Source organism: Podarcis bocagei (genome assembly GCF_964188305.1).
Source record: "Podarcis bocagei genome assembly, chromosome: 1".
NCBI classification, from domain to species: Eukaryota; Metazoa; Chordata; class Lepidosauria; order Squamata; family Lacertidae; genus Podarcis; species Podarcis bocagei.
Window position 1 is genome coordinate 71,734,158 of NC_138125.1, and position 27,902 is coordinate 71,762,059.

The window sequence follows — 27,902 nt, forward strand, 5'->3', positions numbered from 1 at the left end:
GGATTGCTTCCACCTGGAAACAGGGTGGAAAACTGAGTGTGAGATGAAATGGAATGGAATATTGTGAAAAAGGCTGGCTGGCTGGCTGAAACACTGGAATATTGGCTGGCATACTGAACGCTTTGGTATAAGTTCCACTTGTTTATCCTATTTCCAGTATCACATCCAAGCAGCACTGAGTTTGGTGCGATAAGCATGCACCCAAAGCTGCCTTAAAATGACTTGCACGTGTGTTGTATATTGGCAGCGTTAACTAAGCTATATTGTGTCTGAGGATTCTTGCAGGGAAGCCAGTATATGCACACAGCCTTTTGATTTTGAAAGCACACTTTAGTCTGTGGTTTATACATCTGCAGCAGATGGTTCTGCTTTTAAATATATATACATATTAAACATATACCAGACTGCCTTTAAAAATAAAATAAAATTAGAAGGTCACATCTGTTTATTTTGAAAGAAAATGCTAGCTCATTTTATCAAGAGTTCTTTCCTTGAAAAGCCCAAGCTGCGAGTGAAAGATGCAAGACAGACAGCCTAGTACAGCAAAACATTGCTTTCCGCCCCCTCAAAAGGAAGCTGGTAATTCCTAGACTGATTGTGAGCCAACTCATGCCATATTCGATGTGTGTAACATATTGCAGTGTACATAACCCCTCCTTTACTACGCCGCACTGGCTGGGATACCTGCTGTTCTCAAAAACGTCACGCGGATTCTGTTATAAAGTCCACCACAATAGATCGCCGGGGCATTTGTTTCCATATAGACGCTTGGCAGCAGCCTGGGAGAGAAAGAAAGGCACGCAAGAGGAGACAGATCGGAAAGATGTTTTACTCAGGGCTCCTAACAGACAGAAAGGATGTGGACCTGAGGGAAGCTGCATCTCTCCGACAACAGAGGAGAATGAAGCAGGCAGTGCAGTTTAACCACAAGGACTCGGCTGACCTGCTACCATTAGATGGGCTGAAAAAGCTGGGGACTTCGAAAGACACCGTAAGATGCTGTTTGTGTGTGTATATGTGTGTGTGTAAAAATCTATATCGAGAAAACATAAGATTAAAAGGATGGATTTAAAACATTTTAGTCTGTTGATTCTAGTAGTGTTTTAAAAATAATGATCTCTGTTGCCTTTGGAAGCCATAGAAAATTAGCATTTTAATTAAGCTGTTGGGGATGCAGAGGGAGGATAAAGACTGAGGAAATGGTGGGGGGAAGAGCTTTACATGAGATATGTTTTCTGTTTTTGTTATCAAAAATAGTTTATATTTGGCGGTGCAGCTACGTAATTCTGAACTCTGGACTTTATGGTCTTATGGGGGGCTTTTCAGATGGAAATGTATAATTAAAACACATCCTTCAAAATGTGGTAATAAGCCACCCCAGCTCATTCTCTTGAGCAGGACCCTGGACTTCTATCCCAAAGTCCTGTCCCTGACATAACGTTTATATAGCCATGCTTGCAAGTGCAATCAAGCATCCTTTGCATTGTGATTTAAAAAAGAAAAGAAAAGATGGCCTTATTCAGCCATATTGATATATAGTCAATTCAATGTATTCTGTACAAATGTTAGATATGTGAATTGGTCAGTTGGTGAGTTGATCAGATTAGGCGTAGTTTTGTAATAAGAAAACTGGAGATCAAACACAGGTGATGACTTCCTGAGTTTGTACTTTAACTTCTCTTTATTAAGGTAAATTCCAGTCCTGCTACTTCAACATGGTTCCAGTTGATTTCAGTGAAACTTCCTTCCAGGGAACTGTGTTCAGAACTGCAGCTTTGGGGCCTTATTGCTGCATTGCCTGTCTTGTCTTTTGCAGATAGCAGATTCAGAATGGTACTAAGCAGTAAAAGCAGTGTTGGGGAGAGGGTTTTTAAAATTATTCCCTTAGCTTCATGACCTTGATAGAATATTTTTTGGGGGGTGGGGGTGGGGGAGGAGTACTGTGGCTGCGTTCCTGATGATGTTCATTTGTTTGGCCCTCAGTCAAGTCTATTGTCTCCCACATAAGGGGAAGCTATATTCCTTTGAGTTCTACAACATACATCTGCAAAGCTTTCTAGCTTTTGAAAATAGAAGCATACATCAGAGACACAAAACAGGATGAAAATCTATTTGAGCAGGAAGTTGTGTCCATTCTGATTTTTATCCCCCCCACCCCGAGTTCTATATGTTGTCTACTCACAACATTTGACGATAAGATGAATATAGTGAATCTTTTTAAAAAACAAAAAACTTTAACCTTGTATAGTTTTTATGTCACCAGAATTTAGGATTAGATGTGTAACAGTGAAAATGGAAAGTGGCGGTGTTTTGCTTAATATATAGGAGGTGTTTCTAAAAACCATATCAGTCTTTAGCCTCAGAACAAGTACTGGCCAAAACTATGAATTCTGCACCAATTTAAAACTCTGGGAATTCGCACTCCAGTCCAACCTTCACAATGTATAGTCTGACCACCACAGAGGAGAAAATTGCACCCCATATACTGTCAGTCCATTCCTCAAATCATTTGGGGCAAATACTGCATCAAGGATATGCCATTCCTCCCAAGTTGGACCAGTAGCCATTTGACACAACCCCATTGAAATTAAGTCTTACAATGCACTTGCTAGAGCCCTACACATCAAATCACCCTGTAGTAATCACAATATACTCAGAGGTGAACAACAGTGTTTGAAATATATAACAAGTAAAGGGAGAGGGATGGGGCATTTAGTGCTATACCGTATCTATGGCTTTGCATAAAACTCCCTGTACAAAGATTACAAATTAGTGGTGTAAGGACTTCTTTAGCATTTTCTAGAGCAGGGGTGGTAAACCAATGGCCTGTAGCTGTATCTAGCATCCAGAAGACATTTTTGTGCCCCCTCCAGAAATCCCTTCCCAAATTTTGGTGGTTGAAGATCACCGAATCATAGAATTGTAGAGTTGAAAGGGACCCTAAGGATCATGTAGTCCCAGCCCCTGAAATGCAGGAATCTCAACTAAAGCACCCAACAGATGGGCATCCAACCTCTGCTTAAAACCTCCAGTGAAGGAGAGTCCACCACCTTCCAAGGGAGTCCATACCACTGTTGAACAGCTCTTACTGTCAGAAAGTTCTTCCTGATGTTTAGTCAGAATCTCCTACCTTGTAACATGAATCTGTTGGTCCGGGTCCTGCCCTCCAGAGCAAGAGAAAACATTTGGCAGCCCTTTAGATATTTGAAGATGGCTATCCTATCTCCTGTGGGTTAAATCACAGAGCCTAGGACTTGCCGATCAGAAGGTCGGTGGTTTGAATCCCTGCAACAGAGTGAGCTCCCGTTGCTCGGTCCCTGCTCCTGTCAACCTAGCAGTTCGAAAGCACGTCAAAGGGCAAGTAGATAAATAGGTACCGCTCCAGTGGGAAGGTAAATTGCATTTCCGTGCGCTGCTCTGGTTCACCAGAAGCGGCTTAGTCATGCTGGCCACGACGCAGAAGCTGTACACCAGCTCCCTCGGCCAATAAAGCGAGATGAGCGCCGCAACCCCAGAGTCGGTCACAACTGGACCTAATGGTCAGGGGTCCCTTTACCTTTACTTTATCCTATCTCCTCTTAGTCTCTTTTTTCCAGCCTAAGCATACCCAGCTCCCTTAACCACTCCTCATAACTGTTCCTTGATAATATTGGTCGCCATCCTCTGCACATGTTCCAGCTTGTCAATATCTTTTTAAAATTGTTTTGCCCAGAAATAAACATAGTATGCCAGATGCGGTCTGACCAAGGCAGAATAGAGCAGTACTTTTACTTCTCTTGATTAAGACACTATACTTCTGTTGACCTGGAATACAATATTTCTTGAACTGATGGTTGTATTGTGCAAGTCCTAAAAATGTGTTCATTGTGTTTTTACTCCATGGGTCACCAAACAATTCCTCCAAATTTCTTTATAGAGGGCCCTTCTGCAGTGCTTTACAATCTTTGTGAGCAGCACTTCCTGTACACTGATGGCTTCCAAACAGAGGTGGCTTCTCACCGTCATTTTCAAGAGCAGCTGAAGTTATGAAACTATAGAAAGCACAGAGTGCTTCACCTGTTTAGTTGTGAGAGTTCAGAGCCAGAAGGCAGAGAGACAGGGTACAAACTAGAGAGCATGTGGCAGTTTAAAAGGGGAGGAATGCTTATTGCTCCATGAATTTAATAAGGAAGAATAAATGAGCTTAAATAATTTTATATTTAATAGAGCCCACTTTTACACTTTAGCCACATCCACTTGCTTTGTCCATGCCAACATTTACACTTGCCCACTTTGATAAAAAGTACCCAGAAGCTTAGCTATGGGTCAATGTAGTTCTTGTCCTGAAAAGTGTTAGCCACCTATGCTTTAGAAATTAAGTGTTAACTTTCCTAAAAATGGAAGTCAAACACCTGATAACCATCCTCCTGTTTAACGAACATCATTTCGTTTGAAAATGCCCTCCTCCCTCCTCTCCAACCACACACACACACACACACATACACACACGTATTGAGTGACTTACTGACATCTACTGAATGAATAGATCAGGGTTTGATGACACAGTGAATCACAACAATAAATTTTGCATGGTTTGTGATGTCACCCCAAGGCTTCAGGTTACACTCAAGTGGCCACAGAGGCCTGCATCAAATATTTGTTTGGAGAGAGAGAGAGAGAGAGAGAGAGAGAGAGAGCATGAAGTGTTTGATTACTACTTATTGATCAGCAATGGAATCATTCGTAAGAAGGTACCTTGATAAGCAGAAGAGGAGGGCCAGCGTTAGTGACATTTGCCCACCCCCACTGCTACCACTGACCAGGGATGATATCAAGCCAGGGACAGAAAATGACAGGCTTGGACTGGTGAGAGACACCATGTTTCAGAACCACCTCATTCTAAAACCAGAGCTAGGAAGGACCCTCAGAAGGTGTGCAAAGATTCCTGGTTCAGATTTTGTGTATGGATTAACTCTACGCGGGACCGACGGAGGAATGCCTGAAGCAATAGGGAACTGGCGGGTAATGACACCCACTGTCACCAAAAAGAAGGAGAAGCCAAAGGACTACATAGTCATGAACTATAGAGGAATAAAAGCTGGTCTTTTCACAGCAAAGGAACACTACCTGTATCGCCAACACCATGATGTGCGCCGCAAAGGAGCTGATGGGGATAGGTTCCCAAGGGATCCACCTCGTCTTCCCGATGCCATGACCTATGGGAGGCCCTATCGTCCTTCCACCCCCTTCATAGATGTCTTTCAACATAAGTTTGGGGACCAATGGGTGGAGGAGAACCGAAAAAACTGTGTATATGTTAAAGAAAACAAGCATAAGAAAAGGCGAAAGATATATGATACACGGGCTGTCATGCTGAGGAAATATCAAATGCCAGTAAAGAAAGATCCTCTGTGGATCATGCCACAATTTCGGAAAATTGCTCCCCATCTTAACACCTTTCCAAGTCTAGAGGATCGAGTGAAGGCTTTCAAAGCCAAGGAAATGGAAGCTGCAGTTCGACATGGCCAGCTAGCTCAGGGCATTTATACACATTTGTAGGATTCAGCTTTTATCAATATGCAACCTCTTTGTATGTCTCAAAAGTAACACTTGCTATGTTATGTTTAAAAAAAGAAAGGTTGTGATTTGTTCTTGCTACTGACAATACAGTATTAAAATGAAGTTTCCAGCAAGAAGTTGCAATTGGTTCTCTTGTAACAGAACATACTCACTGCCAGTGAGAAAGATGGAATACATGGCTGCCACTGTGCCACCAAAGAACCACATCACAACCTGTGGAATCTGCATGCTGCCACAATTTAACACAGTGCAATAGCCCACCTGCTACATTCGCAGCGGTTGGCTTCAGTAAATAAAAGTGTGGCAGTGTTATGCAAAACTGTTAACTATAGAAGAGGTCAGAGAAGGGGCAGAGCAGAGACAGGACTGGGGATAAATTGTTTAAACATCACAGCACCCTCTATTTTCATGCAAAACTGCATTCTTAATAAATGGGAGTAACCAGGCATATGATTCTATGATTGCAGCCGACATCCAGCACAGTCAGGTATATAGCTCTACTAGCACAAAGAAAACCGCTGTAAAGAATTGTAACGGCACACATCTTTGGAATTAGTGTTTCTGACTGATATAAATCCAATATTGCAATTCTTCAACACAGGTTCTTAATATATAATAATCAATTTATAGGTACACAAATAATGATACTTTTGCCACATATCTATGCCTCCTGATGTAAATTATGTCGCCCAGTTTTGTCACAGCATTTATTGCGATTTACTGCATCAGAAGGTTTATTTCCTTTATATAAATGAAGCTGTGGTGTTTGCTTTCTCTCCTCCCACCCAGAGCTACCTACTTTCACACATCTCCAAACCACATATAAATAATAATAGGCACATTAAAACAAAAGAGAGAAAACATGTTTAAGGCTAAAGTACATGTGACATTATAAATGACATTTAAAAAATGCTTACATTTGTTACTTTTTAAAAAGAAAAAGGCAGTTACAGGGCTGCAATCTGAAACATGTTTCCATTCCAGAATGAGTTCTTAAAAGGCCAATGGCAGCCAGGCAGGCGGGATTTCCAGCAAGAAAGAGGTTTGGGCCCCTGAACTAATAATTCCATGTTAGTGGAACATCCAGTCGATTGCAGAAACTCACCTGACTTTCCCTGCCATAATATCACTAACCAGACAGACCGCTCCATCTTATCAACATTGGCAGCCTTTCTAGGACAGCACTATAATGCTCAGGTCAAATGGGTCTTAGCACAACTGTGATGCAGAGCTCATGCTTTGTATGCAAAAGTTATTGCCCAGGTTCAGTAACTGGCATCTCCTGTCAAAAACCCTGGAGAATCACCACCAGTCAGTGTTGACAATACTGATCTTGATGAGCCAATTGTCTGGCTCAATATAAGGCAGCTTCACATGTCCCTATGTTCTCATTGCCAGCAGCCACTGGTAGCAATCTGAAGGGCGGGGGGGGGGGCACCAGAAAAATGTGAAGGGACCATACCCCCTATTTTTTACCTGAACCTATAACAATGGCCTACCCTGTTCTCACAGAGACCCAGTGGCGTAGCGTGGGTTGTCAGCACCCGGGGCAAGTAATTTGCGCCCCCTAACCTGTGGATTTGCGCCCCCTAACCCGTGGATTTGCGCCCCCTAATCCTAACCCCCAGATGTTGCGCCCGGTACGGCCGGGCCCCCCTGCACCCCCACGCTACGCCACTGCAGAGACCTAACAGGAGGTACTTGGGAGAAGTTATTGCCTGACGCCTATTCCCTTATCCCCATGTAAGAGAAAAATGAAGCACACCTATCTATCATTCAGCTTGATCCCAAGGCAAGGAGCTGCAGCCAAGAATTTGTAGTCTATGCATTCAACAATTCTCGCATGTGGCCTCCCACTTTGGACACATAGAATCATAGAGTTGTAGACTTGGAAGGGACCCCAAAGGCAATCTGGTCCAATCCCTTGCAATGCAGGAATCACAGCAAAAGAATCCCTAACAGATGGCCCTCTAACTTCTGCTTAAAATCCTCCAATGAAGGAGAGTCCACCACCTCCCAAGGTAATCCAATCCAGTGTTGAATAGTCCTTACTATTACACCAGATATTTCTTCCTAATGCTTAATTGGAATCTCCTTTCTTGTGTTTGAATCCATTGGTTCAGATCCTACCCTCTGGAGCAGCAGAAAACAAGCTTGCTCCATCTTCCATGTGACAGTCCTTCAGATATTTGAAGATGGCTATCCTATCACCTCTCAGTCTTTTCATCTTCAGGCTAAACAAACACAGCACCCTTGATCAATCCTCATAAAGCTTGGTTTCCAGACCCTTTATCATCTTGGTCAGCCTCTTTTGCACACGTTCCAGGTTCTCAATATACTTAAATTGTGATACCCAGAACTGGACATTAGCTACCCCTCCCAGTTTAGTGTCATCTACAAATTTGATGTCATCCAAGTAATTTATAAAGATGTTGAATGAATACTGGGCCCAGGACACAACCCTGAAGCACACCACTTATCACTTTTTTCCAGGCTGACAAAAACTGTTGGTGAGCATTCCTCGTGTTTTGTCAGTCAACCAGCTACAAATCCACCTAAAAGTAACTCCTTGAAGCCACATTTTGCTAGCTTCTCCACAAGAATATCATGGGGGATTTTATCAAAGCCCTCACTAAAATAAAGAAAAATTACATCCAGAGCCTTTGTCCATGAAAAACACCTAAAGGGAATATTGTACAACTAGTGTAAGATTGAAGCTAGTTAACATAGCGCTAAAAATAAAATCCAGGGTTGTAAAGATCATTTGGGAAGGCCTTTTCTGCATATAAATTCCATGTTTTATAAATTCTGGCTGTTTGGTAGAGGGATGCTAGCAGAAATATCAAAGTATAATTTAACTAAAAATTTGAGGCAAAGACAGATGGTCTCACCCTAGTTTTTGCCAGGGAAAAAGATCACTTCCTTGGAAACAACCCACTGATGGACTGTATTTCTTCGCCAGATTATTTTACCCACTTTATTTACTGTCCAACCTTCTCCATTCTTATAGTCCGTTCCTGTAGAACATTCAGAATGCATAAACTAATGCATGATATTCCCTTTTTATTTAAAACATCACACATTTTGATAAATGGTATTGCTGTTTTAGATTTGCTATTTTGTTATTTGTTATCAACATGTTTTATGTGCAACATATGTATACATATATAATCTGGAGATTCAGATAATCTGAAGATTCATATAAAGGGAGTTCTAAGCTTTTCCAAAGTGCAAATCTTCCTTTTCAGGAAGCTTCTGTTAGATGATTTTTTACTGCTGCTCTTATATCTTTCTGGTTTTCACTGCCCAGTTTCTTCTTGTTTGCATTCTTTTGCTCATATTTTCTAATTGTATTTCCTATAGAGAGAGCTATTTGTGTGTGTTAGCAGCATTGAACTTTTTGGAAAGATGGGTTATGTCTAGAATAACTAAAAGGTCAAACAAGATAGTGCAGATATGCAAGACAGTATGAAATATTGCTTTAAATGTTACATTACATTACACATACTAATTTTTAGCAATTACTGCCTGTTCATTATGCTGATTGCTAGTTAACTAAAATATCATGTTACTTGTCTATCATGACTCATAATCTAATATATACAGTACATATTGGCTGCTTGCATTTTACTTCCATGGCTTTTTCAGCATTTCCCCCCTGAAGTTTATTTCATTTGCAAGGCTCCAGCTCTCCACCTATATACTTCTGCTATCTATTTCTAGGTCATGCTAAAGTTAATGGTTGCATGACAAGCTACTCTACTGAATTTCAGTCCTCATACAACCTTTAAGGGTCCAGGAACATTGTCCTCTTTTGCATCTTACCAACCTGCACTAAAGTACTGAGGAATAAGTTATATAATTAGGAAAATGCCCATTGTTGTGAAAAAAATGTATGCATGGGCTTAGGATGGGGAAGAAATATCTGTCACTTTTAGTGCAAACCTACCTAATTCACACTTCCCAAAACAATATGCAAAACTAGGACAAAGCTTTTCTTTGAAATTCACACTTCTCCGAATGCTGCAATGTAGTTATCCACTCAAAAATATGTCACCAAAAATAGGTGTATTGGGGAAGCCATGCATAAAGATGCAAGCATTAGTGAAAATATGCAAAAATGTGTATTTTACCACCTTATGTATCTATGATTCCCCTTCAGGTCCAAAGAACTATAAGCAGAGCTGTGTAAAAGGTTCTCTGCAAAAGCCACTGGAAATATTTCTGAGATATCTCTTCAAAGGACAATGAGAAGGAGAATAGGAATAGGGGACATATGACTATATCCAAATGTTGGACTTCAACTCCCATCAGCCCCCAGCCAGCATGGCATGGGCCACTCTCTTTCACCAGCTCAGCAGAGGTGGTTGTTTGAAATAGATAGAGTGCATTCCTATTGTACAACTAGGGAGTAATGTGTTATAGAGAAATATTATTTATAGCTTTGCCCTCTGTCCTTTCATCGTCTAATGTATATTTGCTGAGTGCTTAGTTTGTTGATGTCTGCAGAAACACAAAAGAATTCCCCAATCTTGCCTTAAGGCGTGTGCAGTCTAGTTCTGTCAAGAGTAACTGCAAGATACCAGTGGTTCTCACAGAAGTGGATAGCAAAGAAAAAGAAGCTGGTGCTGGGAATGCTTCATGGAATATTTATGTTAGATGCAGACACAAAATGAATCTTGCTAGATAATATAGCTTGAACCAGGAGGGTCCATGGGAAATTTAGGAATAGCAGAAGAAGAGAGAACCACAGCAGGCACAGCCATCCTATAAACTTATCATAGTAGCTTAACTGTCATGGTTTCCTCCAAAGAACCTCAAATCTGACAAGGATCCTGAGGGTTCCATTATGGAAATGGTTAGTTACTTCACAGAAATAGAGTTTTCCTTAACTTGGAGAGAGTATGTATTGTATTCAGGCCTGAGGCTTCAATTGGTGGTTTATGTGAATGTGAGGGCTGCCTTGATTCTGGGGCATATGTTTGATTCCACTTCCGAATTCTCCTTCCTATTAACATCTTTAAGTGACGTGAGATGTGAGAGAGACTCCAGTGTGCTTTTTAGTAGTATTCCATACAGTGCTGAGAGAGTAAGTTTGTTTTATTATCACTCTCTGTCGTTATGTTGGCTTACCCTTTAAGTATAATTTACTGCTTTATGATGTAGCGGCTCAAGTTCTTTATGTGATCGCTTGTGTCATTTCTTTCTCAATTGTTTCCCTTGTGATGTAATAAGCGTGGCATGCTCACACCCACAACCCTACCCCAGGTGTGAATATTCAAAGGCTTCAAAACAGTGCTATATCACAGATTGCAGAAAGGACAGGGGCATTAAATAGGAATGTGTGTTTTTTATATATAAAAAGTCTGCGTCAAGATATTTAAACACTTCTACTTCATGAAGAAAGGACAGAAAGCAGGATAGAGGAAAATAATAAAAAGCTCGTTAAATTTAAAAGAGTACTCTCTATGATTCTCACAATGATTATTGATGTGTGTTTTTCAGTGTCAAAAGCAGCCTGGTGAATATTTCCTTGTTCCATCTTGTAATTCACAACACCCCCTTAGTTCATTTTACTTTCAGGAGGTGGTGAGTTGCAGTCAATTAGAACATGCACTGCAACATTCATGAGGCTGATTCTGGTTCAAACCACCCAAATCTGCTTAACAACACATTCTTCCGCATGAGGGATGTGAAAATTGTTCAATGGGCTGATCGTAAAACTGCATAAAATTGGTTCTTATACGGAGGGTGTTTACCACATGATGAAGCGGCCCAATACAGTATTCCCAAAAGTCCCTTCCAGTGCTATGGGGGTGGGGGACAGGAAGAAAGTGCCTTGATTGGGTAGTCAGGTGAAACAGAGGAAGGGAGCTCCTGCACCTTTAACAGTTGCATAGAAGACTGAATTTCAGCAGGTGCAAGCTGTCATACAAGCTGTATTTGCTCTTCTATGCATCTACTAAAGGTGCATGTCTCTTTTTCTCTCACCCAGCCAGCCAAAATTCAAACTATTAAAAAAATTGTTTATGAAGACAAAAAAAGTTATATGAAAACAAAAAGCTCTTCTGAGAGTGGGAGGTTGGTTGGTTGGGTTTTTAAATCTTCACTACCATCATATCAGACAATGTGGTGCTGCAGTTTCAGGAACTGTATGTTCAGAAGCCCACTGCTACATGCACATATAATTGGATCCCATTAAGTATTCTGTTTTTCATATAAATATAATGAATACAACTTTGGAATCATTACTTCCCATCTGAGAAGCTTATGGCTGCAATCCTATGTGCACTTACTTGAGATTAAGCACCACTGAACAAAGCGGAACTTATTTCCAAGTAAACATGGCTAGACTTGATCTGCACAAGTATGTGAGATTATTTGGAGGATTGCGAGTGCTGCTGCTTTGTTATTCCAATAATTTTCATCATCCTATCCTTGGTATATAGCAGAGTATTTTGAAGGAAAGAGTATCAACAGTATCTCCAACCTTCTCTTATTTCCATGGTGATGACACTGTCTGAATGTTGTGACAGCCAACCTGTTTCAGAATCCCTCAGAATTTATGGTAAACTGTACAATGGTGTCATGCATGAGATTAAAAAATAATAATGAAGTTTGTAATGCTAGAGAGTTTTGTATAGTAAAACTCAACAAATAAACATTAAAAGCCACTGGATAGACATGGGCTGATTTACTATAAGAGTTTAAGACAAAATAACACAATCAACGGTGAAGATGAAAGAAGGAGGGAGTAAAAGTGCATAGCATGAGGAACTTCATCCTAAAGAAGGAGAGAGGGAGGAGGATGGGAAGAGAGTCCAAGGAAGAAGGAAGGGATTGGGGAAAGCCCACAGCTACAAAGTCTTGGCACTAAGAGTAATAATCGCTCAATAGTAATTTATTTGGCCAAATCAAATAAACATTGTCTGAACTTTGCATTTAGTCTTTATTTAGAATTATTGCAACCATTGCATCCCAAGTCCCAAGAAATGGGGAGTCCCAAGGCTGAGAGAATGTTCATCCTGTCATGTACTACCAAGCAGAAAATGGAAATACTAGACCCCCTGATTTTTTATAGTATATCTTCATCCTGGTCTGGCTTTTGCACTCATATTCCCTGTTCCAGTACTATGAGACTACTTATGTAGGATATACAGTATTACAATTAGAGCAGCCTCACTTTTGTTCAGGGAAGCTCTATGTCTTTAATGGCTATGGCTTTTTCCAGTATGGAAATGCAGCAGTTGGAAAGCAACACGATTGGAATTTGAATGTCATGCAGTTGTTAAAGGCATCCCTAATAATAAATGCAGTTCAATCCAATGTATGTTTACTCAGAAGCTTCCAGGCTGCAAGTGTCTGCATGCCTTCAGAACTGAGCAAAATATCTTCAGCATCCCAGAGCCAAAGGCAAAATGAGAAACCTGCCCAGAAAGTCCACAGAACTCAACTGAACTTTTTAAATTTTCCACATAAAATTCCAGATATACCTGTGATTGGAGCTGTTCTAATGCAGAGAAAACAGTGAATGGGCACCACAAAACCACATCCTCAAAAATTATTTCCCCAGTATCTCCGACATTAGCCTACTGTGTTTGTGCACGCATTAAAATAAAAGCAACATATTTATGCCACTTACTAAATTTTACATGCTGCTTCACTCTTTAGAGATAAAGATACTCTCATTTAGAAAATGAGTGATAATGTTTTTTTCCAAATTGCACTCCTGTCCCCTGTATATGAAATTGTTTTCCTCATCCAAGCAACTAAAGATGGCAAAATGTCCTGAAATATCTTTGAACCACCATTTGTAAATACTAAATGACAACAGAAATTATCCACTCCTTTATAGATTTCAGCCTGCCATTTTCTCCATGCAGAACCTTTGAGATGAGGACTTTGTTGACTGCAAGAAAAAAAAAGGTATAAAAGGAGAATTCCCTAGATGGCAAGATTCAGGTTTGGGGAAAGTACTCTTCAGTGAGAGAACCCAAGCAGAGTTTTAAAAACACAAAATATGGAGCAAAGTAAAGCATGGAAATATAGCCAATTAGACCTTTAAAATATGTTCATATGAGTTGCAAAATGCTCCTCTTCCCCAATATAGGAAAATACCACATGTCTGATAAGTTAAAAATTAGGTTACTTACAAACTCTTCAAAGGTCTGGTTCATGTGCTTTTCCATATAGCATTCAGAAAAAGTTGCACAGACAACGAAACTTGACTTAGTTACAGTGGTGAAAGTTCCTAAATTATTGATAGGGGAACTCAAGAGTTGCTTTTAAGAGTCATTCAGCTAAACTGAAGTAACCAGTTTAGACTCTTCACATGCTAAGCTTCTCAGATAGACTAAGGGGAATAAAGTCTTGATTACCTACTCTTTCCCAAGCTGAGCTACACCTGCCAGGACAGCTAACTCTATGGTCTTAACCCCTTCATGCATTAATTAGACTTAACCTTGTTGGTTATAGGAGGCTGGTTAGCCCACAGATTTTAGGCTGAGTCTGACTTTTCAACAACAAAGGGCCACATATTTTCTCTCTCTCTCTCTCTCTCTCTCTCTCTCTCTCTCTCTCTGTGTGTGTGTGTGTGTGTGTGTTTAGATACAAAAAATACATATTTAATGCTGCCAAAATATTTTTTTAATTGAGTTGCATAACTAATGCATGTATTTAAAGGACAGCAGTCTTCAACTGTTTGGTTTCAAACAAACTATATTTCCCCCTGCCCTAATTTTCTTTTTCTTTTTTTAAGCAACCACACAACATCCTCCAGAGACGGTTGATGGAGACAAACATGTCCAGGTTGCGCCACAACCGGGGCAGCTGCTCTCAGAAAAACGAACTCTCACTCCAGACAAATAAACTGAATCAAATGAAACTGGATGGCCCAAAGAAAACAGAGCAAGAAGACCTCATCTTGGTGTGTTGCCAGGTATGCTTCATGGGCCTACATTTGATATTTCAGCCAGTCTTCCACTACAATGAGAATGCTGCACCCAATTCCCTATGTGGCTGAACCCAAATACAGCCAAAGCTTTATGCGGCAGCAATATCTGTGATCACAGCAGCATTTTTAAGAATCCGTTGTGACCATGGGGGATCATTCTTAGTAGCTGCATCGGTCGCCACAGTGTGTGGTGGAGTTACATTTCATGTTTGCTGGATAAATACATGCCTGGAGCCATCATGTGGAGGAAAAAATGCACAGTGTGAACCAAGCCATACGTAAGATAGGCAGATAAAATTGATGAGATTATGAAAAGCATATCCTGGCTGATGGAATACTGAACTTGAATGAGTGTTCACATGTAAAGCTGGAGAATGAATTTCTTCAAGAGTAGAATTAGTAACTGAGAAATCAGCCCTCCACTGGTGATACAAAAAAAGGGTTCCACAGATAGATCACAATGGGGGGGGATTGTTTCCAAAATTCTACACTACAGCACAAATAAAAATTGAAGCTGTCAGTTGATTCTTTCAAATATTCTGTTTTGCCCCAACAGTGCGCTGGGAAGGAACTGCAAGTTGTGGTTGATACTGGATGTCAGAGCAATATCATATCATCTGCATGTCTGGAGCGACTAGGGTAAGGAGTTTGTTTTCTAGACTGTTAGTTAAAAGCATGTAACAGTGTTCATTTGACCTCACTGCTGCACACCAAGATGGACAGGGGGAAGGGAGCAGGTCACTCCTCCAGTGGGAGTGCCAGATCTGCTTCACTAATGCATTTGCACTGTGCTGACTTGGCGAGCACGCTTCTTTACCTTTAAGAGCTGGACGGCAGACACAAATTTCACTGGGGATGTTCTTTCCCACACCAGGAAACTGAGTACTTGTTGAATTTCTATCTGTTGCATAACTTTTAAAGGTAAAGGACTGCCAGACAAAAAGTTGACAATTTTGTTCTAGAGCAGGCATAGGCAAACTCCGGCTCCCCAGATGTTTGGGACTACAATTCCCATCATCCCTGACCACTGGTCCTGTTAGCTAAGGATGATGGGAATTGTAGTCCCAAACATCTGGAGGGCCGGAGTTTGCCTATGCCTGTTCTAGAGTGAGTTCTCATTCAACAGGGAAAGGCTGTAGCTTGGAGGTGGAGATGTTTTACATGCAAAGGATACCTTGAGTCTTAAGAAGGGCAGGAAAGACTCCTGTCTGAAACCCTAAGAACATCAGAAAAACTTCGGTCTATGGTCATATCCAGCAATCAAGTCCAGGATTCATTTCCCACAATGGCCAGCTATATGCCTATGAGAGGTTCACCAACATGATGTAAGTGCAATAACACTCTGGGCACCTATTGCCAGCTAGTGCAGACCAGGAATGCAGAACTTGTGCCATCCCAGATGCCAATGGGAATTGCAGTCCAACAATGTCGGGGTGGTGGTGGCACAGGTTCCCCACTTCTGAACTAGGTGGTAACAATGCTGAACTAGATAGATCAAGGAACTAGATGGGCTTGGGATAAGGCAGTTTCCTAGGGTGTTGCAACTTGAAAGTAGGTTTGCCAACTTTTCAAACTGGTTACTGTAACTGTGTTTTTAACAGCAGTGATATGAAAATATTAGCAAGCCAGGAAAATCGTCTCTATACTTTGAGCTTCACCAAGTCTACCTTCTGCCCACCTTCTGCTTTGAGAATAACTTTGTGTCTGTGGCTATGGTGCTTTGGATCCCTCTCTACAACTGTGTCCAAAAGAGGGAAAATGTTGTCTGATGTTTGTAGTTGGAATTACTTTTCGGAGTGTATCTCATGTTAAGTTTCTCATAAACATCTTGTTACAGGAATACTGATCAAACAATGGGGGCAGTCAGATGCAAATGAGGTTAAAAGCTGTATCTGCAGAAATTCCCTCTTCTATACAACTATTAAAAGTGCAGGAGATCTGCCCTCTATATCACCTGCCTGGCCACTCTAAAACCAATTGCTAGGAGGCTGAGTTGCCTGCTTTTGACCTGGCCCCTGCTAAGCTGCCTTTAACAGCTGTTTGATCTGCAACAAATTAGCAGATGATGATGTGTGTTTCCATCTTGTGAAAAACTTGCTAATTCCTGCTTTTCAAGATGCTATGAAAGAGACAAGAGCAGGTCAGGCCCATTTCTTTTTCTCTGCCAGCTGGCAATCCACTCAGATGCATTGTTTGGTATGTCAGCAGCTAAAATCCATGTTGCTAATTGCAAAGGTGATGATAGATGTCTTTGCTAATTATTTATAGCTGTTAGCTTGTATTCCTCCTTTTTAGATATGATATTGTCTATTTTTTCTGATTGTTACGGCCTTTGGCTGCATGACATGATGTTGATTGAATTGATAAAAGGTTTATTCTGTTTTACTGTTAATCTTAACATCCTTCGAATTCAAGTCTTCTACCAGTGCACCAGTCAGAGGTGGGACCACCCTAGTCATTTAAGAAGGCTCCTCCTCTCTTGAATGTCATACCATTTGGTGAATTTTTTCCTTTAAAAAATGAGCAAAGTAGTGTGTTGCAGTGTGGAGTACTCTTGTTCAAGGTTTGGGGCAGCCATCTCCTTGCCCAAGATACTCAATTTTATCCCCCACCTCCCTTGTTCTGCTTCCCATCAAAACAAACGCAACATCCTATGGGCCCTGAGCATTGGACCCTCCCTTAGGCTTTTCTCTTGTTTCTTTTTCTGTATTTTTGCAAATGTTGGGAGTTATTTCAAGCTTGCTGATACCTCTCTTGTGTGTGGATGGTGCTATTTTGGCTAAATAAAGAGCTGTATGCAGATTATTAGTTTGTTATTGGTATAGGATGAGTTCTCTGAAGGTCATGCACTCTTCCTCCTAACTGAGTCTTAATTTGCCTATATATTAATTTGCATATATATTAAGTTCAACCCTTGGACTTAAGCTGAGCCATTTTCAGTATCAGTGCCCTATCTTGAAACATGTGAAATACAAATGAAAGAAGTGCCTCTGAGCACATAAGGAGTGTGTAAGCCTTGCCACAACCCAGCACATGAATGTGGGCCTTTGTCAGAAGAGTTTTTATATTCAGTTGTTGTGACACAGTGGGGAGAGTTGAACTCCAGTCTGCTCTAATTTTTGAAATTATCTTAAAACCTTGTGGGCTCAGACTGTGCAATCTTAACTTGTGCCAGGGAAATTGGAGCCTATATTTCTTTGGAAGGAAGGAGAGGGAACATTGAATGTAGTACTCGCCATATGGTGATCTGTTCTTTAGCCATGTATCTCAGCCAGAAGTACTGTCTACCAACCAGGGCAGCACAGAGCGTGCTTCCATGCCAACACACTGATAAATGTTTAAACTTTAGCTAACCAAATGAGATCTTCCTTGACAAGGCAATAAAAATTAACATGGGTTCATACACTGACTTGTTTAACTAAAAGGCAGGCACGAGTGCATTGCAATCAGTGCCCATGTCATAGAAGCATTCATATCTCCTATAAGCAGATCTTAATAATCTGAAGCATAGAAGATGGGGCCCAAACTAGTTGTCTTAGGACTTCCGGGTTGGCGCGATCGGGAAATGGCGGATTCCCTCCGAGCTCCGGAGGGAATCGGCTCAGCGGTGGATGGGTCTTTGCCGTGCCGGCGACACGGGGACCCTTAAAAACCGCAGGCGCGGAAGCCTGCGGACTGAAGACTCGGCGGGTGCCTTAAGCGCCCCCCCTGATTCGCAATGAGCCTTTTTAAAGGCTACGGAGGGGATACAGGGGACGGCGTGGCACTGAGAGTCGATCGCTACCGCCGCTGAGCGAAGCCGCGAGCCATAACCGGAGAGCGCTGACTTCCTTCCTTGAAATTCGGACTGAAAAAAGAACCCGTGAGTAATTTGGAACTGAACTTTAAAACTTTTACCTTTTGAATTTGAGACGACCGGGGGGTGTGCTAAAAGGAAGTCCCCACACCCCCCCTTGCAGACGATCCAGAGCAAAGAAATAAGAACTAAGCTGGAGTGCCTACCCTGTAAAGGGTGAGTCTTAAAAAGTCAGTAACTTCCAAGATTTAGAAAGGTAAATTTGAGCAGGAGAGTGGAGTGTTGGAAGAGTCTTTGTTTTGTGGTAAACAACCCTCCCTCCCGGGCCCGGGAGCGACCTGATTTGGAGCCTGTATAGAGGAGCAGAATTTGACAGCTGTCAAAAGCTGTCAAATGGACTATTAATAGTGAAAAAAATTGCTGTTTAAGACCTCTCCGGATTAAAAGGAGTTACAATTGAACTAAAATTTTGAGAAATAAAGAAACAATAATAGGACAGAGGATTGTTGGAGAAAAGGTTACTCAGTAACCAGATTCCCTCTAGGGGGAATTCTGTGGAATTACAATGGCTGTGGGTGGAAAGATACTGAGAGAAATCGAAAGAATGTTCTCACTGGTGGGAACCCTACAGGAGCAGACTACAGCTATGAGTAAACAATTGACGACCTTGGATTTGGAAACAAGTAGTTCTGCTGAAAGTAATGAGGGCCTGAGTGAGAAAGAACCCACAGCTGAATTTGAAACAATAAACAAAGAAGAGGAGAAGACAAAACAAGAAAGAGAACAAGTTATCTGGGAAAGTACTAACCAGAAGCCGGCATCTGGAGAACACAAGCAAGGAGACTATTGGATTAAATCCACTTTAAGCCTACGAAAGATACAGAAGATGAAAGTGGAGGCCCTGGGACTTTATGGAATTCAGGAGCTCGAAATAAAGAAGTACAATTGGGGCCTCCACATAGACTTTGATTTTGACTATCAGCAAGACTTAGGCCTTGTGGAAATTCCTCAGCAGTTGCCTTTAAATATGGGAAGAGACTATGGACTGATTGGATTGATTGTTAAGGAAATCTTTCGAGACTCGATGATAGACAAAAAGGACTACCAACAAAACCGGCGGAGAGGGACTAAAAGAGAATTGAGAGCCTCGGATATCCGGAATCCAGGCTAAAAACTGTTAATTTGGACATGTCTTGGGAAAGGACGCAAAGCGGGGAGGGGAGGGAGGGAAGTATCAAATTTAAACAACACTCAAGACCAGGGGGTTTAGTATTAAGAAAATTATGTAAGAAAAAAATGAGAAATCGAGGGAAGAGAATTGGGGTCCAACTTAGGGAAAATTTATTTTTGTTTATTATAAAAGGACTAACATTAAGATGGAAGAAATGCCAACTTGCTGACATAAGTTTGGGAATAGGGATGCAGGGGAGGGTGTGGGGGGAAGTCAAGGACTAGGGTTAGAAAATAAGATTTTCGGGAACTATCCATGTTTGTTGTTTTTTATGTTTGTTTTGGTGTGTTGTTTGTGTTTATATAAAATGTGAAAACCCAATAAAAATATTTAAAAAAAAAAAAAACAAACTAGTTATCTTAGAGACTGCCTGCCAAGTAAAAGGATTGCTGTTCTGAATTCTTTGCATGGAGGGTGGGATACAATTTAATTAGCAAGCACAAAATACACATTAAGTAATTGCAATGTACTTTGCAGAAAAGGGCTATGGAAATTATTAACAAGTTAATCAGAATATTTAACGATGGCAAATTATATAAAGGACTGGGCGTCTTAGCTATCGGAACTGGTCATACACTGTAGTATATTTAACTTGTTGGAAGATCAAAGGAAGAAAAAGTTGAGGAAATGGATAGAGCATTTTTCTCGTCTTTTGCTCTGATCCATCTAGCTCATTTAATAGATAGGAGAATGGGTTCTTCAAAGTAACCGTATCAAAGTGCCTTTAGCATTGACTCATCTCTGCATAGGTCATAAATCAGTCACTGATGACTCATGTTGCAAAGCAGTGCAGTAGAAAAATACCACAAAGGAGGCACAAATGAAAGTAGGTTCTCATGGAAAATGAAAGGAATTATAGCTGTTGGACAGACTGTTTTTAAAAAAAACAAAAAACCGTCAGTCCAGTACAGGCACACTGTTAGGACAAAGCTAAGAGTGAGGAGGGAAGAATAGCAAGCATTATGGAATTGTGAGTTCCCTCAGAAGTACTTGGTTTGACCCTATGGAATGTCACAAATCCACTGAGACACTGTCTCCTGTGTAGGCCCCACTGAAAGAAAATGAAAAGGAAGGATTATGTAAGAGCGCAGCCAATAGTATGTTGTGATATCAGAAGCATTTTTTTTAAAAAAACCCTTTAAAAAATAAATAACTAAATGTTTAAATAATCAACATTTTAAATGTAACATCTAATTTTAAAAGATCCCCGAGATGTATACATTTCCCCAGCTCTCTCTGTCTCATCTAATCGCCTGCCTAATTCCATCATGCTCAGCTTTTCTTTTCCCTATAGAAACTCTGCTCTGGTCATCCTAGGAAGGTCCAAACATGGTGGTTGCCCATAACCCTGTTTGGATGCTGTTAGAGCATGGCTGAAAGCATGGGATGCAGCCCTGGAAGAGATTCATTATTCGAGGATACCTCTAGAGATGCTGCAGGAAAGTGGGTGTCCAGAACGCACCATCCCGACCTTGTCAATTATGTAATGGGGCAAGAAATTAGCACAGACTAAACTCCCCAGTGGGTTTGATCCGCAGGGATTAGATATCCTATCCGAGCTCATCCAATTGCTGTAATAAGCACAGTGATGAAAATGCCCTAAGAGAAAACAAGTCTAAGAAACAGAGGGAAGAATTCTCATTTTTAGCTGGATGGTAGTTCTGGTAGATCAGAAAAATTGCTAGACTCTTCTTGAGCACTCCCCAGACGTGGTCTTGGTTTAGCGTAAAGAGGGGGCATGTAAGAAATGAAAAGAATCGAAATAATCCTCAAATGTTACTTGACAGAGCAGTAGAACATTGTGTATTAGCGAAAGACAAAAGGCTTGCCAGGTTTTAATGTCTTACTAATTTGTTCCTTTTTCCCACGAGTCAGGCTAGCACAATCTGCCACTGAGCAAAAACATCCGTGCTTTCTTCTTTCTCTGAAAGTGCCCGTTGTCACCCTTGTTGTTCATATGAATTTTAGACATATTGGCACAAAGAATAAGATGTAACCAAGAAATTAAAAGTATAAGAGTGGTACCGAGACAATATAAATTAAAAGCATTTGCAGACAATGTAGTGATATCTGTAGAAGAACCAACAGAGTCAATCCCGAAAGAATTACAAGAGTTAAAAAAGGGGGGATGCAGCAGGATTTAAGATTAATAAAGACAAATCAAACTCTTGATAAAAAATATGAATGATGAGAACAAAAATTACAAGATGTGTCAGGACTAAAGATTGAAAGAAAGGTAAAGTATCTAGGTGTATAGTTAACAGCAAATAATATAAAGCTGTATAAAAATAATTATTTATCTGTATCAGATACTAATTACAGAATAGGAATGACTATGCTCAGTTCCAGGATACAACACAACACAAGTACTGGCATCCTAAAATGAACAAACTCCAGACGTAAACCCAGTGACTTTTTCCTTGTGCAGATTAAAGGAGCACATGAAACCCTTTAAGCCCGAAGGTGAGAAGATTTCATTGCCACACAGTATGAAAGTGATTGGCCACATAGAACACCTGGTTCTTACCATGGGGACTATTCACGTGGACTGTTCAGCAATTGTGGCAGGTGAGTGTTCAGGCAGGTTAGATGCCATACAAGTATAGTACTTGTCAAACCTATTTTTGTACATTATGGTGCAATTTGTAAGTTTATTTGGTAAACAGGTTTGGGAGGCTTTTGACTTGTTTCTAAAATCTGTTGGGATTGAGATTACAAAAATATGTTGTGGTTGTACCCTGAGAAGCCAAACCACTCTCAATTCACTGTCAGTTCCCCCTTTTTTAAAAAAAAATCTATTTGGTTGGATTCAGACTGAATTAGTCGAGCTTAGGGGAGTTAGTGTGGCATACTTGGTTAGAGTATCTTTCACCATGACTACTGGCTCTGCAGGTTAGGGCAGATGGAAGCTGCAGTCTAGAAGCATCTGGAGGACATCAGGTTAGGGAAGGTGGGCTAAAACAGTCTTAGCCAACCTGGTGCCCTCCAGCTGTTTTGGACTATAACTCCCATTAGAGCTGTTAAGCATGTTGGACTAGGACTGGGAAGACAGGTTCAAATACCCACTCAGCCATGAGGTTAACTGGATGGCCTAGGGTCAATCACTGCCTTGCAACGTAACAGGGTTCTTGTGAGGATAAAATGGGATAAAGAACCATGTTTGCTTTCCTGAGATCCTCAGAGGAAGGGTAGGATATAAACTCTTTGTAAAAGGAAAACGCAAAAGCCTTACTTGCCACTGATTTCGATGAAAACTAACCAACATTAATTCCAATCCTCTAAGTGCAACTAACTCACTCTGGACCCAACCCCATTGGATTAAAGTGACTCACAGTGGAAGGACCCATCCTCAGTAATGGAACACATGCTTGGAATGTACGAGAACACAGCTTAAATCCCTACTTCCTCAAGTTTAAAAGGATCCTTGGAAGTCTAATTGAGAAAACTCTATTTAGCCTCACTGTTGCCTCTGGTCAAAAACAGTTTGTAGGTTTCTGAAACAATATGAAGTCCTGCAAAACCCATTTACCAGAGATGAAAGTGGGATAAGTACATATACCAGACGTTGAAATTCCTTTTTCCAATTGCCTTTTAAAACTATCTTTCAGCTGCCTCCAGCGAGCTACTTTATAAGTTCAATTTCACACATTTCTATGTGAAGTTAAGCTTGTGCTTTGGACAGGAATGCTTTGGGAACTGACCAAGAAGGGGATTATAGTTAGTACCTTGTTTTTCCTAGCTTAATTTGGGCATGCAGAATCATGTTCTCTTAGAACAAGTGAAAGTATTAAAGTTATTAAGCACCTCTCAATATGCTTTTCCTGCACCATCAAGTAATGATAATCAGACTACAAAGTTCTGGGATTAAGCGGCAGAGTTACAAACTCAGAGTATAATTTATATAACTGTATTAGAAATATCTATATATTTATTTGGATAATAAGTATATATGAGTATATATGAATTGAAATTTTTAACTGTTAAGTGTCATAGTGATATACTAAACCCTAAAATAAATAATAATAATAGAGTATTATTTCCAGGCAGTACTGGCACCTCTCATGTATAAATGACAGCCTTTACAATTCTAAATTTGGCTCAACAGAAACTACCCTGAGACCACTAAGAATTCTTTACCATCAGCAATGATTTCTTATCACTGTTCTACAGAGGAATCAATTCAGTGACTTAGATATAAGGAAAAGGTCACAGAAAGAATGGTTACTTGCATGAAAAGAAAATTCAGAAAAGAAATTAATACATCCTTCAGCACTATTGATTAATACTTGGCTTCACAGAACAAGCAAAGGATTAGATTTACATAGTGACTGAACTATTAAGAAGGGTAAAGTTGAGGGAAGAGCAGGTTCTTCTCCAGCTGCTTTAGACAAATTGAGTTGGCAGGGACCCCTCCACCGCACTAACACATCTCATGGAAATATGAGCTCGTGTATGTGTTAGATTGATTCATCATACCATTTTATCTATCTGAACATGTTTCTCTCCCTTTCCAGAAGATAATGATAAAAACTTCTCCCTGGGGTTACAGACACTGAAATCTTTGAAGGTAAAACTCTGTTCCCCTCCCAACTTTTGGTATCCCCTATTTTCTTTTACTGAGGTGATCTTAACCTGTTGTCTAATTTGTTTTCTTATATTCCCTCTAATTTTAGTGTGTGATAAACCTTGAAAAGTATCACTTGATCTTGGGGAAGACAGACAGGGTAGAAATTCCTTTTGTCATTAATGCCTCTGTACACGAAGAGAAGTGAGTATTGAACTCTAAAGCTGCACAGATCTATTTAGAGTGACAATATCCAGTCAAATCAGTGGCATAGTCAATGTGTGGAGGAAATGGATCCTGACTAGGGATGGCATATAATTTGAGGGTTTCATGATAGTTTACCATGTGCTATCCAAAGTATGTTTAGTGCAGCACGAAAAAGCTGCTGTAAGTAGAGAACTGAACAGTGAAACTGTCACATTATTGAACTCGCCCCTAGATGCGAGTGAAGATATGAATATTTTTAAGGTGTTTTTTTTAACACCAATCAGACTGAATATGGTTTAAAACATTGGTTCTGATTACCAAAGCCTATCATACAGGCAATGCGTATATTTTCTGCTTCATTTGGCGGGTTTGCACTGGGATATCCTGCTTTCAGTAAGTGCTTAGGACACACTTCTGCATTTTAGTCAGGGAATAGCATGGAAGTTTCCAAGAAAGGGAGAAAGAAAGAGAAAATGAGACAATGGTATACCATTCAGCATTTTTAATGTTGATGGGGACCATATTGCTCCTGGGCATGTGTGTTAACTGTACCATGGGAGGTTTATTTCTGGAACATTTCCCCCCCAAAGAGGTATAGTATTACAAAGGTGATGAAATAGGCTCTTTTCAAGAATATAATAAATTAGGCTTTCAGTTGGCCCAAGTACATTTGTGCCCCCTTTCCACAATTTAAGTGCTGATTAGGAGTTTGATAAATAATATATATAGGATCTATGAAATCAGAGGTTTTAGGCAAGGAAATATATTTTACACACAGTTATGAGGTGCCTTGCTTGCTAAACAGTTATTTTCTAGGGCACATCCTCATGGCAGCCACCTGCGCTCCTGGTTCAGAGCTGTAGGACACAGCTGGAAGCCTGGGAAGTGTCCCTGGAAAAGGCAGGTACCTTTTTCCTCCAGGATATCCTGTGCTGGCCATACAGGTGGTACAGCCCAGGCTGGTCTTGTAGCCATCCCTGTCAGCAGAGTGGGCAGGCTGGGAAGCAGCATGGGTTGCATGCAGCCCCTGGTGCTTATGGAGTGTGGGGTTGAACGACTGCATGAGCACATCCAGCCCCCAAGTTAGCGCCATGTGCATATGTATTTGCTATAATGAGATCGAGCTTGGCAAAAAACCAAAACAGAGCCAACTCTTTTGTCACACTGGTTTATGCTTCTCATTTCAGCACTTCTGAAGCCTGAAGAGAATGCACTGCTGGCTTCAGAGAATAAGGCTTTGTGGTTGAAAGGAGAGTCGGCAATACTGATATCCCCACCTTGCTAGACTGTAGCTAGCTTGTAGCTAAATGAAGGAAGGAGTCTAGGGCAACTTCAGGCATTCACTCACCATGCCAAGAGTGTGAACAGTGGACTTCTAAAAGCACATCTGAGTCCACTCTTAAAAATGATGTCCTCTTTATGGTCATCTAAATATGAAAATGTTTATTTTACATCTTTTTTGTTATGAATGGATTATTGAAATGAATTGCCTCTTGTGAGACTGAAAAAGACAATTTTTATAACTTTTGAACTAACTGTATTTAGCTGCAATGAGAGGCTGTGAGAATCAGATTTTTAGAATTATGTTTAAACAGAGAATGATTAATAATTGGACATGATTGGGTTCAAACCAGAGCTTATTTACAATTAAATAAGTTCATCCAAATGCTCACGTAAGTTGAAGAGAATATATTTTTTCAAGGGTACTGAAGGTGGTATGATGGAACTATTGTTGCTTGTATTATTAGATATTTTCCAAATTTCAATATCTCAGAAAATGTTCTTAATTTCTCATTATGAAATATTGGTGTCAACAGTAAGAAGGTGGAGCACAATTTAAATCTATATAATACTCAGCTTTTCATAATAGCATAAGAAACTGAATTTCCAGATTTTAAACAAATTATCTAGAACCACAGTGTAGCATACATAAGAATTTTAATGTCTGCTTGTTCAGCATTAATATTTTAGTTTATTTTCTTCAAATTTTGTTGCATAATTTTCTCAGTTGTGATTGTTTTAAACTGTATCTGTGAGCCTTTTATTAGCCCATAATTCCTGGCAAAAAGATATTATCAGTAGACATGGACAGACCTTTAAATAGTTACCAGCATTTTGGCATAATAATTTTCATCACTCCTTAAGGCTGGTTATGAGATAATTTTGGAAAAAAACATTTCATTCTTGGTTTAAATATGTATTCATCATCTTAATGCCCAGATACTTGTTGCCTTTGTATCTCCAAGGTATTCTACAATATATATATTACTAGAATTTCAGGTGTATTTACCTTTATCTTGTAAGCAGCAAACTCACCAAATAATCTAAAAACATTGAGTTCTGGACTGATTCTTCATCATGGTTATTGTTTTATAGTATAAAACCAGATTGAGAAATGAGAGAAAGAGAGAATGAGTGTACTGTATATAAAAATACACTGTGGGAAACAATGTTGCTATGGCAGCCCCTTCCATTTTCTCTAAAAAAAATGAATATCCGTGTTCTGTCATACTCCCTTTGGGGTCATTCTCACTAATGGCATGACTGCTTGATTCCCAAGAAGAGCAATTATCACTCAATATTATCCACCGAACAGGGAATTTTAACACTTACCACCAGAGACAATATTACAGTAATGATATATATTCAAGCAGGCTCTCCACTGTTCTAAACATCATATGATGAGGCACAGGGAAAGACAGAACCACTTCCTCCCTGCTCCTGGGACAGCACCTTGTTTCTTTTATTCCCTTAGAGCAGGGCAGTCCAACACATGGCCCAGGGGCCATATGTGACCCTTGAGGCCTTTTTTGGCGGCTCTCAGCAACATTTGATGACCCCCCTCAGCCCTTGCGCTGCCCTTGCAAAGCTGGCTAAGCAAGGCACTGAGCTTGGGGACAGAGGCATGAAGACTCCCCCAGCCTCCTTCCCAAAGCCTAGGAGCTAGGAGGGCTCTAGGTACCTTTCAGAGCCTCATGGTGCCTCCCCAAAGTCAACCTCACTTAGCCAGCTTTGGGAAAGCAGTGTGAGGGCTGGGGGAGCCTCAGAATTCAGCCTGGCTTCCCCTCCCTGCACATGTGTGACAAGGCAGTGTGCAGCCCGTGGGCTTCATGTTGAATCACTCTTGCAGCCCACTTGGTATGAAAAGTCTCATAAGTCAATAATGCTGTATGCTATAATACACTCTTCAGCGAACTATCTGGTTTTCTCCATTAGGCTGATAATACCACAGACAATTCCTGTCCTATAACTTCTTGGCACTGCTTTCTATAATGGTCTTGAGCTTTTTGCTACCAGCAATAGGTATTCTTCAATTGGTTCTGGGTGATACGTTTAGTTGTGCAAATTTACTCAAAAATAAGTGTGTTGTGGCCGCAGTGTGGATTAACAAAATGTGTAGCACATAATTGTCTGATTGTTTCAACATGCAGTTCAACTTGCACTAACAGCTACGTTACAAATGTGTTGAGCTGCAAACTGAAGTGTGCTCAAGCAATCGTAAAACTTATATAGTATGTGCTCAAGTCTGCATATATCTGCTTAACCCATATTCACAACAGGCTAGGGTGGTCATACTTGTGCACCAATCCAT

At 40.5% G+C, this 27,902-nt stretch overlaps 1 protein-coding gene, 1 long non-coding RNA gene and 1 pseudogene across 22 annotated transcripts in view; 2 read left to right on the top strand and 1 right to left on the bottom strand.

Annotated features, from left to right (window-relative positions):
* LOC308582828 overlaps positions 1-27,902 on the bottom strand; it is a 54,629-nt gene that overhangs the window by 10,348 nt on the left and 16,379 nt on the right. Inside the window, exon 5 of one of the 18 annotated variants that reach the window (XR_014005894.1) lies at positions 15,211-17,022. The exons of 16 other annotated variants lie outside the window; for them this stretch is intronic. This is a non-coding gene — a long non-coding RNA (uncharacterized lncRNA). Of the gene's footprint in view, positions 1-15,210; positions 17,023-27,902 lie in introns of those variants that run through there. One more of the 18 variants, XR_014005895.1, reaches the window with a different exon arrangement.
* On the top strand, positions 571-27,453 carry NRIP3 (nuclear receptor interacting protein 3). 3 transcript variants are annotated; one of them, XM_081184146.1, is made up of 8 exons: positions 581-991; positions 14,318-14,497; positions 15,069-15,151; positions 21,968-22,107; positions 24,054-24,106; positions 24,213-24,307; positions 25,127-25,210; positions 25,498-27,453. In XM_081184146.1, the coding sequence occupies exons 1-8, from the start codon at positions 824-826 to the stop codon at positions 25,511-25,513; spliced, it is 819 nt and encodes a 272-aa protein (XP_081040272.1). In that variant the 5' UTR covers positions 581-823; the 3' UTR covers positions 25,514-27,453. The 3 variants fall into 3 exon arrangements, with proteins under 3 accessions (XP_081040271.1, XP_081040272.1, XP_081040273.1); XM_081184145.1 differs by lacking the exon at positions 25,498-27,453 and having other exon boundaries at positions 571-991; positions 25,127-25,478; XM_081184147.1 differs by lacking the exon at positions 25,127-25,210 and having other exon boundaries at positions 588-991.
* LOC308581855 (cilia- and flagella-associated protein 77 pseudogene) lies at positions 4,584-5,675 on the top strand (annotated as a pseudogene). The gene has a single exon. The product of its transcript is annotated as a cilia- and flagella-associated protein 77 pseudogene (transcript).